The following is a 15,844-nucleotide window of genomic DNA, read 5'->3' as shown; positions in this document are numbered from 1 at the left end:
CAGAAGTGTTTACTCTGGGGTGCATAAAAGCCACACCAGAGATGCCCATGTTTGTGGAAACAACTCAATAACTTGGGCTTGTAGTCTGTTCTAACCATGTAAAGGAAACCAGAATTGTTCTGGACTATTAAAATTTGAATTAGAGCATTTAGACGAAACTCAAAACTTGAAAATAAATTTGCCATAAAATTAATGTAGTCTGAAAGCAACATAAATGAAATAAAATAAAAGGAAGAACTTGAAGAGTGCTTGAAGGGTGAGCTGCAGAAAGAACTTTGGAAAGAGAAATACGGGTATAAAAATTTCGGTTAGGGGAAATTGAGTCTTGGGGTCTCCACACCTCTGTGATGTGTTGGGAGGGGTGGTTTTGATATGTGAGCTTTAGAAAACCTTCAACAAGTGTCTGATGCTGGCAGTCCAATGTTACTGAGCTGGCCAGCACCCACCATTAACTGCAGAGTTAATGTTCTGGTGGGGGTGAACTTAAGAACTTGGATGTGTATGAGTGCTCCATCTTTTCCTTGTAAAATACATAATATCTCAGATGGAATTACATTTTTCATTCTGATCGGTTGACCTAAAACTTAAATTTGTAAAAGGCACTGCTCTTGAAAGTAGCTGCAGGGGTCTGTCATTTTTAACATGTGGTGACAGGAGCTGATCCCTTCCAGCAAAGTTAAAATAAATCTATTCTGGTGTTCTTACGAGTGATCAATAACCGAAGCATTGCAACGCTCAGGTACCTTTGGAAGAAGGACAGTGCTGTAATAAACCCATCCAGCAGTTCCAGGATCACGGTAGAGAAGGATGGGACCCTCCTGATCAGCCAGACGTGGTCGGGGGACATCGGGGATTACACCTGTGAGGTCATTTCGCCCGGAGGGAACGACTCCAGGACGGCGCGGCTGGAAGTGATGTGAGTGCTCCAGCTTAAATACTCCCTACACTGAGTTTCAGTCACCCTCAGGTGTTTTTCTAACATTGCACTCTAGCTGTTGTGGAGAGTCAGCAGTTCTGATTTTTTGGTGTGGGTTGGTTTGGTTTTTTTTTAAGGGAAATTAAGGCTGGTTCATTGCTAATGAGATTGCTTTGAAATGCTCTGATCTCAGGGCTGCACCTGCATTGAGCAGGAGACTGGACCACAGACTTCCTAAGGTTCCTTTAAACCTGGATCCTTCTATCACCCCATGCTGTAGGGCTTTCCCAAAAAGCCCAAGTGCTGTGCTGTGATGCCAAAGTTTGAAAACAAGAAAATGTTTTCTTCCTTTTAGTATTTTTTCTCTGTTAAACATTTATCAGAATAGCTGCTCCCTGGATGGGCATTGCTTACTCTTGCATTCTCTTTATACATCATTTTTCAGGAAAAAAAATTAGTTTTATCTATGACTTTCTTTATTCCTATGGATCTTTAAAAATAAAAACAAAAAAATGTTTAAAGTGCCATTCTGCTCTGGAAAAGGATTATAAAAATGTCATTACATGGTTCCATATTTTCTATTTCTGTCATTCCACTGGGGTGAAGTACACTTCCATTTTATTTTTATCACTAAAAGCAACAGCTGTGGGTTTGGTACATGTGTGGAGCAGATCAAATGAAAGAAAAAAAAAAGAAGGTAATGTTTTATGTAGAGTTATTTATTTATTTATTTGCTTGAGTAGTACGCTTTAATTCAACTAAAATTGCATCTGTTTCTGCTGGTCATGCCTGATGTCTCTGAGAAGATGGCAGTTGTGTGGCTGGCAGTGTAATGAGTTCACCTCTGAGATTTGCTGTGCAGAGGGCTGTTTGATACAGCATCGTTCTGACAGTGCCAAGGCTCCATCAGATGCCCATTTTCCAAGAGCGGTCATACATTCTTTTTCTAATTAAGCACTCCTCAGCTCTCCTCCTGGAGTGCATTTTACTGCTGGTTGGAATCCAAGAGCAGAAGACAATTCAGGATATATTGCAGCTACATAACCAGGCTCACTGTTCTCTGAGGCAGTTTTTGAATGGAGGGCAGAGTAAAGACTGGAAAGAATGTTAAAGCTTGGACTTTGAAACAAAGCTATAAATATGTGCTAAACACTTCAGTAGCAGGACAGTTTCCTAATGCTAAATAGCAAAAGCTGCCCAGCACAGCACAGGGAATTGGACTTACTTGCAGTTCCCCACTGACCACTGAGGAGCTTCTTTTATGGCCCATAAAATCTGGGTTGAAGTTGGTGGGGAGAGGCTCATCCTGTGTGCCCTGCTGAGGCACCCCAGCTGTTCCAGCTGTGCTGGCTGCCTCTCCATGCACTGGGACTGCCTCTTAATCCTGCCTCTCTGCTTCCTTTGATGTTCTGTTGCTGATCGCCCATCTCCTGTTTTTCCTGGAGGAATTAAAGGAATCTATCAGACCCACTCTTTGAGAGGAGTCAAGTAACTGATAAGTCACTCAATAATACCTTGAATTGTGACATTTCATTTCAAAGCAGGGCTGCAGGTAGTGCAATACTGCCAGAAAACATTGCATTTCCTTGCAGCTTTCATCATTATCGTTTGGCTCAGCAGCACAGATCTGCGAGGAAGAGAGATACACGATACAACAGGAGTGAAATGAAGAAGAAAATATGTGGAAAGGAAACATCTGAAGTAAAGCTTAAATTAAATTCCAGCTTGTATAGGAATGACAGATCTCTAACATTCCCTGTTCTCCTGGATAATTCCCTCTTGCAGAGCATTAACAAACAGGGCATGCACATTCCCATCGATGAGCACTTACACTTCAGTGCCTTGAGTAGCACTAATGGTAGATAAATATTCAAAGGAGGCCTCTCAACCAGTTACAGACTGGAGCAGCCACCAATGGATAACTGTGTCCCACACAGCCTTGCCTGACAGCTCCAAACCTCTCCCCACCTTTTTCCCCCCAGGAAGCAGCATGTTCTTTCTCCACCTCTGTGCCCATCAAGAGGAATTTCCAAAGGCACAAATAAGTTTGTTACTGATTTCTCTTCAAACTGATTCAATTATTTAATCTCTGAGTGGTCCAGTTTCCAAATCTCTGAAAAGAAGGAAAGAAAACTCTCTCTTCCTTTGCCTGCCCTTGCTGGGTCAGGGACAAAGGTTGTTGTTCCTTGCTGGAAGAACCGACGTGGATAGCACAGAGACATTGGTGCTGCAGACAGGATGGATCATCTTCCTCAGCATGAAAGAAGAAATAAAATATTTGCAAAGAAAAGCCAGAAAACTAATGAAGAACTTGCTAAAGTGCAGCCAAAGGTTACCTTGCTCATCAATTTTGCACTGATGGTACTTGGGCACAGAAACTAATTGCTAGTCAAGATACTCTATTCATTCATTTGTCTTCTCTCTAAATGTGTTTATTCTCCATGTACATCACTTGATTTGATTTGCATGAGGTAAAACATTTGCGAGTGATGTTTCTATTCTGCAAGAGATAGATTTTAATTTTACACTGACTTTGCTTTTCTCCTGGTAGAATTTCTCGACTGCATATCAGAAACATTTGATGATGAGCCCCCCGCTCCTCTTGCATCCCTGCAAGTCACAGAGTTTGATCCTGAAAGTAATTGCATGTTATGAAACATCCCAGCTTCATTTAGCTTACTTTATAGTCCTGTAAACACTAGCCTGAAATACATACAGAGGAAAAAAGGCTTGTTCCTAAAGCTGCAAAAGCTGAGTTATCACCATGTATCACTCACCTGATGGGAAACTGTGCTGATTCCAGCTCAAAGTATCCTGAGGATTCTCAGGATGTATAAAATATGCAGAATTACCACTATCTGTGCCTGATGATACCCACTGCTCAATATAAGCCTGTCTGCAGCCCGAGCTAGAGGATCTCTTTGTTGTATGAATGTGACTGCAAAGTATGGTAATGCTGCATTGTTGGAAAATCAAAGCCCTCTACAAGCCTCTGTTATGTCACAACATATAGTAAAATCTTTTAGGCTCTTTTTCTATGCAAAATATATGGGAAGGACAATGTAATACAAAAATAGGCAATTTATTCCTGGCAGCAAGTTCATCTCCTTTCAGTTCCCTTTCATCAGAGAAAAAGCTATTATTGTTCTGTCTTCTTCAAAAGCAGGAGAGGGGAGCTAACCACTTATAATAAACCCCAGTGGGTTGCCAGGAATGCAGAGTATTGCCTTTGTCAGCCATCTATCCATGAATTTGGATACCCTTTTTACTGGACTATTTATAATTGCCACTTCTTCCAATTTCTTCCCAATATATCCTATAAAAAATTATTGCTAAAATTAAAATCGGTGTGACAAACGCAGGGTAAGTGATAAAAAGGATGTCCAATTACAAGTGGAACTTGATACAGATCCCACATCCCTTGGTTCCAACTGCCCATCTCTTTTCCTTTCTCCAGGGAGAGAAAGCAGAAGGAATGTCAAACTTGAAAATATATTATTCCTTCCTCACTGGAAAGAAGGCTTCTATTTATTTTTCCAAGCTCTCTATTGAGATGTCATCCAAGACTCAAGGTTCACTGCGGAGTCTGAGTGCACTTGATACTCAAAGGAGAAATATCTCCCAGAAATGCATTTGGAAATAAATGCCATTGTGTCTGTTTGTCATTGAAGGTATAGCAGGAATGTAGGTGTTTTCAGCAAAAAGAAAGCATAAAATTCAAACCTCTTTCCCAAGTCATCTCCAGGTCTGAGCAGATTGAAATGGGAAATAAATCTGTGCACTCTGGAACTCAGCAACCCTTTAATTCCAAAAATTCCCCGTGTTACAGACCTGTGAGAGACAGAGAGCCTCAAAACTCAGGGCTGCCTTGCAGGAATTGGAGAGGATTCTTTTGCAAGAGAAACTGCACAGTCCTGAGCAGCAGTTGCCACGTTTGTTAATTTAAACCATGATAAACTTTTCGGAGCGGAGCCATCAGGGCTGAGTGCTGCATTCCCTGCCTGCCTCAGCCCAGAGCTGGTATCAGCCCTGGCAGATGAACCACCTGCTCCTGAGCAGCCCCTGCCTGCTGGACCTGGCTGAGGGAGCCCATTAGAAAACAGGAGCAGGGCTTTTCAGAAACCGACAAAAAAACTTGTTTAATCTCCTGTGCCTTTTTAGTAATCCCCTCTTCAGTCACAGGTTCTCTAATTACCTGCTGTTGGACCATTTTTCTCAGAAGTCTCTCCAAACCGTGTCTGGTTTATTTTTCTTAGCAAATAGTCTGCTTTTAGCTAATTTTATAAAACACTCTATGTGTTTGCTGAGTGAATTTTTCAGCTGCCCTCTGGCAGTGATGAGCTGACTCAAAACATTAGGGTTTCTGTTTTGAGCATGTATCATCTGCAACTGGCTAATATTTCTCTCCCAGATTGTCACAATGACTTCATGTTCTTTTCTTGCAAATGCACTACTTTAATTGCTTTGTCAGAGTTCCCTCAGGTCACCTTGGTGGCAATGCCATTAACCCTGGGGTTATCTATCAATTACAGATTTTAAAGTGTCCATGCACATAGTTTGCTATCACATAAAATAAGTTATGGAAAACTTGCCTCATGCAACTCTTCAGCATTAGAAAAATTAGGTTTTAAGATATTCTGTATTGAAAAACTTCCATATAATTCCTGTTGGGGCTTCAGCGAACAAAAGAAAGATAATGATGGAATTACACTTTGCATGTCTGGTCAAGGTCTGTTCAGTGCTCTGGGTGTTATTGCTCTAAACCTCATCCACTTTCTTGGTGCTGACCAGTTCTAGTCTGAGGTCCTCCTCACCCTGAGAAAGGGTTGAAATTAGAATGCTCTGCAATCATTTCTTGGGTGTTGGAAGCAAGGAAAAGTAATCCTCTTAAAGGAAAAATAGAAGCAATGATCTCTTTGGGGAACATGAATATTCATGATGGTGGTACAGGTCTCATTTATCATCCCTTCCACAGGGTATGTGGTAGCAAATGAGAAGGAGACAAAGTGTAAGTGCATGCTCAAGTAGAAATTACTACTTTTTAATCTCTGCTTTTGCATACTGCAATGAGAGAGGTACACTCCTGTGCTGAAATGTCTTTGTAGCTTTAAATATTCATTTCTGTCCAGGTGTGTTTCTTAGGCACTTGTTCTGTCTGCCTCGAGGGGTTTAAATCTGTGAGCACCATCTGTTGCTGCTCAGCGTGGACACGTTTGGGTAAAGACAAACCCAATATTTGTGATATTTGTGGATGGGGTGTCCTGGATGGAGGCAGCAGCTCACGCTACTCAATCTCTGTCTGAACAGAAAGTGCCCATTTCCCTGGTGCTGCTGCTGATTGTCCTTGTCAATCTGAGAGAAAAAGCTACTAAACCCAAATCCAAACCCAGGTTTTAACCCAGTCTGTGCATTTAAAAAACAGGGAAAGCAGGGGAAAAGCAGGGAAACTCGTTTTCAAAAGTCTTCTGAGTCTTGTGCACTTGGAAAAAGAGGCCGAGCTTTAAGTCTTTGTTAATTGTGTAGTCTCTGTCTTCAAGTGAGCTGTTAATTGAGCCCTTCTAATTTATGGGACATCAAGAGTAGCAAATACATACCTTGAAAATACCCATAATATATACCAGGAGTGCTCATTGGGTGCCCAGAAAAGCAACACATGGGGATAATCTGCTGTGAACTCCCCCCTTCCTCCCACACTGCTGCTTCCATGGCCATCATCTTCCAGGAGGAGCTGGAGCCACAGCCCCTCTCTGAGCTCTTCCCCACAGGGACTGGTGATAAATGAAGTAGGGACTGGGACTTGTGTGAGCCATGTAGCAACAAGACATTTCACTCTTCCCTTTAGTAATTACCTTTGCCAGCTTAATCACAAAAACTTTTCCAACCAGCTTGCCTAGGACATAATGATAAATTGTGGTGTAGGTTTAATGTTTATTATAATTTAATGTTTCATTCAAAATTAAGCAGCACACTCCTGTAGTCCCTGGGTAAATGGCCATATCTTACACCCCCACACTTTCCAGTGACAGCCACACTCTGTCTCCCAGGTCAGCTGCCCTCCTGCTTTGTTTCCAGGTCCCCCTCTTCCCTAAACGTGTTTATCCAAAATTTCACAGTGCTGTGTTCAAAATTTACTCCCTTTGGGCCCACACATGATCCTTGCTGTGCCTGATGTTTGTTTTAGCCCCAAAGTGGCCGTGTCTGAGCTGTCAGTGCACGCCCAGAAAGGAGTGAGAACAGTCAACTTAAACTCCTCACCATCAAGGCATCTCAAGCAAGCGATTTAATGAAGTTGAGATCTGAATCACACCCTGAGGTGTCATTCCATGTTTACTACAGAAAGAGCCTGGGGTCACCGTGCTGCTAATTTGGTTCTGCGTTTAAAGTCAAATGAGATGAGACAAGGCTTTGAGTCTCAGGTTTAGCCTTAGGAAATATCAACCCCTCTTGCCTGGAGAGAGGTGGGCAGGGAAGTGCCTTCTGCTTCTGGTGCCTCATTAGCTGTGTGTTTTTCTTGCCACTCTTTGGCTCTTCCAGCAATTTTTTTTTTTTTTTTTGGTGCTAACTCCACAGTGTGTATTCATCAGAAACGCGTAAACAAAAGCATTCGCGGCTTAACAGAAAAATAATAAAACTATTGTCTGGCTCTCCATATGTTCCTCAATCTTCCAGTAGAAACAGAAATCCAGGACATATTTATTGTTCTGGCTTGGAGCCAGAGCCTGTATTTATTTTGGTGAGTGGCTGAGGAGTTGCGGTTTTTAAATAACTCTGAGCCTTCAGTGGCAAAATACATCACAAGCAGCAATTGCTGCATTTTTAATTTAAGCGTGTGAGTGCCCTCATGGCTTTCTGCTCTGGCCTGAGCTGTGGAAGGGTCACCCTCAGCCTTCCTGAGGAGGAAGGCAGATTGCATGAGTAAAAAATGTCCCTCCCTGCTTTTCCTTCACTCTGAAATTGTTATTCTCCTTAGGAATCAGGATGATAAGGAGCAAAAAACATGCTTAAGTATAATGCTGAAGGGCTTTAATCTCTTAAAATGCATCAGCATTTAAAGGTTGCAGCAGAATTAGTGTTCTCACTTCATCATGCAGCTTCCACTTTGAGCCAATGGGTACAAATGAAATGTTTTTCTACAAATTTCCTTTATGTGTAGAAATTACACATTTTAATTGAGCTGCTATTTTATTTTTGTTTTTGAAATGTTTTATGTTGTATTTCCATGGGGTTTCTGCAGGCATTTTCACTGCATTTTCTGGTTGGGTGCTTCCAAAAAAATCCTTATTATAGGGAGGAAGGATTCTACCCATGACAGGATAAGCCTGAATCCATGAGTAAATCAAGCTGTTCTGTAGCCTAAGAATACATATGGTAATTTTGATTAGTCGCTCTGTGTGGATAGTGTCAATGTCTTCTGCTTCCTTGAGTATGAAAAATTCCATGTTAAATCATATCTCCCATGTGTTTTACTGTTTATACATATCACTGCTGTCACATTGTAGGACATCATTGTAAGACGGGAGAAAAAGTGAGAGAGGAAATTTATTGACCAACTTGCTCAGTCAAAAACAGGATGAAAATTGGCTTTTTGCCACATTTAGCAACATGTCCATTAGCTGTTCTATCCATCAGCCTTGGGACTTTCAGCATAATCTTTTATTTTTTTCCCCCCAAACAGTATAAAATTGTGAAGAATTCTAAGATGTCCTTCACATCTTTAATTGCACAATAGCTGCTGGTGGTTTTATATCCATCATCACACGGGGCTGATGTCGCCTGCCTTTAGCGGCCTGTAAGACTGGAGCTGAATGAAATAGAGATTAATTTTTCTGTGCTGGTTTATTTCTTTTTTCCCCCCTCTCTTACCCTTTTCCTCTGCAGAGAGCTGCCTCACTCCCCTCAGAACCTGGTGGCCACCCTGAACTCCTCCTACAGCCGCAGTGTGGTGCTCTCCTGGGTGCGCCCCTTCGACGGCAACAGCCCCGTGCTCTACTACGTGGTGGAGCTCTCTGAGAACAGTAAGTCAAATACTTCTCAGCCCCATGGTGTTGTTAACCATTCCCTCTCCCCAGAGCTGCTGGCAAAGTGCTGCTGCAGTTTGCTCGAGCCTGCACAAAGGGGTTTTACACTCAGGTGTTTGCGTGCTGGAAGAGTTGAGTGACTGAGATGGAGGGATTGATTTACAGGACTTAGTTCCACCTCTGGTGTTGCCAGACAGACTTGAGGCACAGCAGCTCATTCCTCAATGCAGCAGTAGTCAGTTTGTTCCTTCCCATGGCTTTTTCACCAGTTTCATGGATTTCTCGGGGCATTCAGAGCCCAAATTTCACCTGAAAGATGCAGAGAGGCGGATAATTCAAGGAAGTGGTGGTCTGTCAGAGGAACAAACTTGGTTGTCAAGAGGAGCTGCTGTCTTACCTCTCTGTGGGCTCATATGTTTTCTCTGCTTTCTCTAGATTATCATTTTACACCCTTCCTTTAGGTAGGTGGTTGAGGATGTTTGAGTGCAATCCAAATATCTGACTTCCTGCATTACAAACCTGGCCATTGGGAATTGTCACTTGCCAGTTTTGTCATGCTGTACACCAGGCTCTCAGTCTGCAAGGTTATTCAGGGACATTGCTAATGCCTCTTTAGGAGTTGATGGAAAGATGAGGGTATATGGAAATCGGTCACCTTGGCAATACTTTCTAATCTCTATCACCCTAGGAGCTGGAAATCCAAGCTGAACAATTGATTCTTGATGAAAAAATTAAGAGCATCACTTTTTGTGACATGTTGAAATTAGTCACTGCATAACTGAATGTGAAACAGTTCTGATTTCTGATTATCTGGAGAGCAGCAGTTTGTTTTGCCACACTGAGAGCTTGAGGGGGAAACTTGAGCTTCAGATCACATACAAGCCTTTTGCTTTGCAGGCTGGAGTGCATAACTTCTCAGATGTGGAGGTCCCAGAACCAATGATCTTGACAACTGTTAAGCTAAGTGCAGGTTTCTGATCCTAGCAGAAATCCAAAGTCATGCCCAGGACTGCTGCCCTTAAAATAGTTCTTTTCAATCAAAGACTCTGGATCTTTTTGTAACAAATGAGTAAGAAAATCCACAGTCCTGCACTCATACTCCTTCTCCACCTTTTTACCACCACCTTCCTTTTTATTTTCACTCTTCTCTCCTTCCCTCCCATAGCTACAGGCCAGTAACTGCCTGGTTTTCTTCTTTTCCCTCCCTGATCTTGTGCCCAAGAATGTTCCCCTTCTGCTCCTTGTTTCCCAGTGGCTTTGTTGATGACAAGTTAGTGAAGTCCCAGTCTGGGAATATGATGCAAAGGCCCTAGAGCTGTATTTGCACAGAGGTGGCAGAACATGTGCACTTGGATCCTGCAGTGGGCTGCATCAACTGGGACAAGTCCCTAAAAGAAAAGGCAGCTCATTTAATGCCAGGAGAAATATGGAATTGTTTCAGTTGGAAGGGACCTTGAAGATCATCTCATTCCATCATCTTTCTTTTGTCATGGAGGAATTTGGAAGGTCTTCAAGTCCTTTCTACCAAGGATGCTTTGCAGTTGTATAGGAATGGGGTAAATGTGCCATCATTTTAGAATTCACTGAAATTTGTCGAAGGCTCAGCCAAAATCAACAGTATTTCTCTGGAAAGCATGCACACAGACCCTGAGAACACCACAGGGTCCTGTGAACCACTGCTCACTCTGTGATAGATCAATGAATTTTGGCTGCTGTCACTGCAGTCTGCCACTGAGAGGGTCTCATTGTCCCAAAGCACAGGTCTGTGTCCTGCCACAGCTCAGAGCTGCAAACAGGCCAGCTTTGTTGTGACCTGAGCATCTTAACTCCCAGATATATCCCAGGTCTTGCTGTCCTTTAAATTTTTGTCTTTATTTACTTTGCTTTTATGTGCAATGTGTAAATGATTGCCCACAGAAGTAGAACAGGGAAGAATCTGAGCCCTTGGATATTTCACTGTTGCTGTGCTCTCTTGTTCCATATATACAGAGCAGGACAGCAATGTCAGCAGTGACTTTGGTTTGGAACACTGACTGAAACATCTGCACACTGCCACTGGCTTGTTTTGGTTTCTATTTTCCTGAAGTGTTTGTTTTTCAGGGTTATTTTGATCTCAGCAGTGTGTGGTTAATATTTAGCTTCTCCAGACCTCCTGCTCCTCTGGAAACCATCACCTTCCCTCTGTTCCCAGCCATCCCAAGCACTGTTTGTGCACAAAGATGGCATTTGATGTTGTCCTTGTCCAATGTTGTAGGTAGAGCTTGGCCTGATATGACTCTGCAGAAACTCTTTGCTTTCCAAAGACAGTTTCTGTTTGGGGTTTGAGCTGCAGAAGGAGTGACTGTCAGGGAGACAGGGAGCACCCTCCATGAGCTCTGTCACTGCCACAGCAGAGCAATCCTCCCATCCCAGTCCCCCTTCACTTTCAGATGTGAAGGAGGGACACCAGAATTATGGTTTATTTTCCAGTCAGCAACGCTGTGCAGATTTTGTTCTTAGTTCTGTGGAGTTTGAATGTTTGGAGTTTGTGTTTTGGTTATAGGTGCTGAAAAGTAGCCTTATTTTGTTGCTTTTTTTAGCTGTTTTGTTTTGGATAACTTTCTCACAGCTTTAGGAGCCATGGTAGGTTTTGAAGCACTTACCATCAATGAATACATAACAGTGTCTGCTGCAGAGAAATAGCTGAAGAGGATTCAAAATAACGAGTATAAATTTCAGGGGTTTAATTACCAGCTGCATTAGAGGAAGGCGTGTCACTCCACCTGGCATGGATTAGAACTCCTTTTCATTAATATCAATTCAGTAAAGAGATACAAAACCCTCATTTTAATTAGAGGGAAGAAAACAGTGGCAGATCGTGCACATAAATTACTGGGAATATGAACGACTCTAGCCACCTAATTTTTAAAATTAATGTATTTGGCACAATGCAATAATTCTCAAAATACAAGTATTCACAGTAGACTGTGTCTGTGGGTGACTTGAGACATATGGCCTTAAACATTTGGGGGCAAATTTATAATCTAATTTGAAAAACACAGTTCCAAGGAAACACAGTCATTAAGTATTCCTGCCCACACAGAGCCAAGAATGTGAACCTTGATTTGAAATAGGATTTTCAGATAAATAGTACCATGCATTGCTGTCATTTGCACTAATATAATTTTGGATGTTTCATGACCTGTTTAGCCCCATTGCAATTTACCTCAGAATTCCAATGAAGTGTCTTCATGGAGTTAGGAGGGGATATGCTTATTTTATTCCAAAGAGGTTTCGACTGGAGGAATTAATCAAAAAAAATATTCTGAATAGTCTTTTAACTGAAGAAATGAATTAAGACTTGTAGAATTCTGCTGAGAACAATTAAGATAAAAGCCCATTTTTGTTTTATTGTATTCTGGGATATCTGTGCTGTGTGAGGTGATGATATAACTCAGAATCATCACGTTGTGCCAATGAGGAGATAATAAAAGCTCCTGTGGAATGCATCTGTACATGCTTAATAAAACCTATGAGTTGTCACCCTGAATTTGGTAGGAATATTCAAATGGCAAATATTGAACCCGTTGATAAATCTTTGCAAAAATCAAAGCAAAACTGCATTGTCATTATGATTGTGACTCAGATCTAGATATGATAATTTTTTGATAAAAGATACTTTTTTTCAGGCCACTGCTAGACCTTGTGTAAGTCTTACCAAACAAAGGGTGAACCATTTAGCTTGCATTTGGATTTTGTGCAGCATCATATCGCTACAAAGGTTTGAAAGATGAATTCAGTGTATTCCGGCAGTACAGCAAATTCCTATGTTGCCATCTATGCAAAAGCCCCTGGAGAAGGAAAGAGATGGAAATGTGTTCCAAACCTGCAAAAATCAGCTTTCTGCAGTAGATCTGATTGGTAACATCAAATTAGAAATGATTTTTGGGGAAATTGCAATTAATGCATGAACTGTAGGGTAGGCAGGAAAATAGAGAAGAAATGCCTCTTGGCACATGGCCAGAGTTATTGAACGCGTCACAAGCGCATCCAAAAATTCATGACAGGAAAAAATGTCATTTCTAAAACCCCAAAATGACATTGTAAACCAGAGAACAGCCTGTGAGATTCTTCATTTCCAATAAATTAAGCTGGAGAGGCAATCAGAGTTAATTCAGAATGGCCAATATTTGTAAGACGACAGACAGCTCAACATGGAAGTTGTTCAGACAGCAGCAATTACAGGGGAAGAGCAGCAGAGCCCAGAGTATGTTCTGGGCAGCTTAAGTTAAATGAAGGATTAGCAGAGTCTGTTCAGTCTAACAGGGACCTTTTTAATAGTTTGACCTGGCAAGTCTTTTGTCACCATGGAGCTTCTCCAGGCTTCCTGGGACAGGTGAGTGACAGCCATCCCTGGAGGACAGGAGAGGCGCTGTTAAAAATGTTATGGCATGTTTCCCTTGTCAGAATTGCTCTTCTCCACAGTGAAAAGAGCTTCTGCACAATCCTGGGGTTGGTTGTGTGTATCTAATGAAGGAGATCCATTTTTTTGGAATGTTTTGTTTATTGATTAAAAAAAAAAAAAGACTTGACATTTAAATTTTAAAGATACTCTGCAGACTCAGTGTATCCAGTGCTCCAGGAGTGAGCAAATGCTCCCTGAACCGCCCTCCTCTCTGAATCAGAGTGCCCAGGAGATGAATAGGCTTCGTTTATATTAGTTTCCAGTTTAATCTCTCTTCCTGCCAGATCTTTTATCTTCCACCAGGAGAGGAAAAAGAATTAATAAAGTATTCTACAGATGCAGCATATAAACAGAGCAAAGCCCCAAGGTGCTGAGGAGATTAATAGGGCCTGTTGTTGAATCAAACTGCTCACTACATTGAGCTGCTTGGGTTAAGCACTCTCAGGTGGTGTTTACACTGGCAGTAAACAAATGAAATGCTCTAGGAAACGGACCAGTGCCCAAGTAGCTCATACAAGGGTATTTCACTCCCTTCTTCCATTTTCCTCAGGAAGTTCCTTCAGGCAGTGCACTAGGTCAGCCATACCTTAACTCCAGCTTCCCTTGATTTGTTGCTGTGCACTCTGGCTGTAACAAGGCTGTTGGGGAAGTCTCAAGGGGAAGCCTGTGAAAATTCAGAAGGAACTAAGGTGCAAAAATACTCCTAAGCAACGCTTTTCTAGATGGCACAGGTGTGCTTCCTCTAAGGGCTCTCTAAAAGAAATCCAATCTTCAGCTAAGATAAATTGGCATCAAGATCTTGCAGCCAAAGTGGCTGTTGGTAAATCAAGAATTGGCAAGGACACAGCTTCACTGCTGTGCAAATGTCCCTCTCCAGCATTCCCAGTATTCTGCTGTGTCAGTTTTCCTGTTAAAAAAGACTTCGTTCTGGCAAGGCCCTTACTGGAATAAATACATTTGGAGTAATTTGAAGATGCAGTGTTTATAGCCCAACTGGCATCACACCCTAGAGGACTTAAACTTGCTAAGGAATCTGCCAGAAAAGCACAAAATGAGTGGCTTCTGTCTTGGTGTGAAGTTTAGCAGCCTTCCACATTTGGGACATCTCATCTTCATTTTCAGGCAGACGTTGAGGTGACCTGCCAGGAGCCACGATGCACTTCTGATGAGCAACATGCACAGATAACGTTGCCAAAATCTACAGCGAGCTCCTCAGCAATTTCCAGAAGTGTTAGTAATTTTGAGCAGGGAGCATGAAAACAGCTGGTATTATTTAAAAATGGAACAAATCTTCAAATTGGCTGATTCTGTTGCTGTACTGTTGCAACGCAGACCAAATGTCACCTCTCCCTGACTATTTCAGTCATGACATCAGGGAGAATATGTGACACCAGGCTATGGAGAGAAGAAGTCAGAATATTTAATTTTCAACATGTTTTGTTTCTGACCTCTTTAAAAACTTGTAAATGTAATTTAGGCATCAGAGGAGCTTGATATGGCAAGAATGTGAACTGACAGCGAGGGGTTTAGAGTGCTGCCAGGGCTCTTTCTACCAGGGAACCTTCCTAGGACAATTAGATTCCATGCTGAATAATATCACTAGGAAAAAAAAAAAAAATAAGACTGCAGACACGTAGAATCAGCAGCAGAAGCTTTCTCAGGTCTTGCAGCAAAGGGCTGATTTGGCAGAGGGAGTCACGCTTCTACACCTGCTTGCAAGCTGGGTAGGAAGATATTCCAAACTGACTGTGAATTTCATTAGAATCCTTCCACCAGAGCCACTCATGGGTGTGGTGGTGTGATGGCCTGCCAAACAGATGGGTTGTGAAATGCACAGCCCATCTGTCTTTATCATGCTTGTTTCCTCTTTTATTAAAATGTTAATGAATATAGTTTTTATTTATTATGCCATGACATGTGCAGCATCACTTTCCAGTAGACAAATGTGCAATCTGCAGAACCGTGTGGGCTGACAGGAAGGTTTCTTCTGCTGAAAAGAAACTTCTTCCCAAAGTTCCTCTGAGGGAAGCAAGCACCAAGAGCTCTGAGCAGTCAGAGGCATTTTCTCACTTCTGCAGGGCTTTTGACAGGCACTTTCATCTTTTTTTTTATTTTTTTTTTTCCCCGTGCTAATTTTTCCAACAGATTCTCCCTGGAAGGTTCACCTGTCAAACCTTGACCCGAAGATGACCGGTGTCACTGTGAGTGGCCTCACTCCAGCCAGGACCTACCAGTTCAGGGTGTGTGCAGTCAACCAGGTGGGCAAGGGGCGCTACAGCACCGAGACCAGCAGGTAATGACAGCCAGGGTGTGTGTGCTGAAGGGACAGAGGCCTGGGGAGGGGAAAATGCTGCTTGGGAGTCAAGGAATAAAATCATCTTTTGCACAACGACTGGGAGATGGAGAAGTTGCCACTTCCCAGGTCACTGGAGAGTGCCCTGCAGCTGGCAGGAGTTAGGGATGATG

The 15,844-nt window shown here is 42.3% G+C and overlaps 1 protein-coding gene across 2 annotated transcripts in view; it reads left to right on the top strand.

The window, feature by feature from the left end:
• SDK1 (sidekick cell adhesion molecule 1) overlaps positions 1-15,844 on the top strand; it is a 388,755-nt gene that overhangs the window by 250,610 nt on the left and 122,301 nt on the right. For both annotated transcript variants that reach the window (XM_071443929.1, XM_071443928.1), the window contains exons 13-15: positions 740-916; positions 8,795-8,931; positions 15,524-15,671. In XM_071443929.1, the coding sequence (XP_071300030.1) occupies positions 740-916; positions 8,795-8,931; positions 15,524-15,671 (462 nt within the window). The remainder of the gene's footprint in view (positions 1-739; positions 917-8,794; positions 8,932-15,523; positions 15,672-15,844) is intronic.

This window comes from Agelaius tricolor, unplaced genomic scaffold (genome assembly GCF_023055355.1).
Source record: "Agelaius tricolor isolate 1412-34295 unplaced genomic scaffold, bAgeTri1.0.p SCAF_19, whole genome shotgun sequence".
Taxonomy (NCBI): domain Eukaryota; kingdom Metazoa; phylum Chordata; class Aves; order Passeriformes; family Icteridae; genus Agelaius; species Agelaius tricolor.
This window is presented reverse-complemented; position numbering and strand designations above follow the sequence as displayed.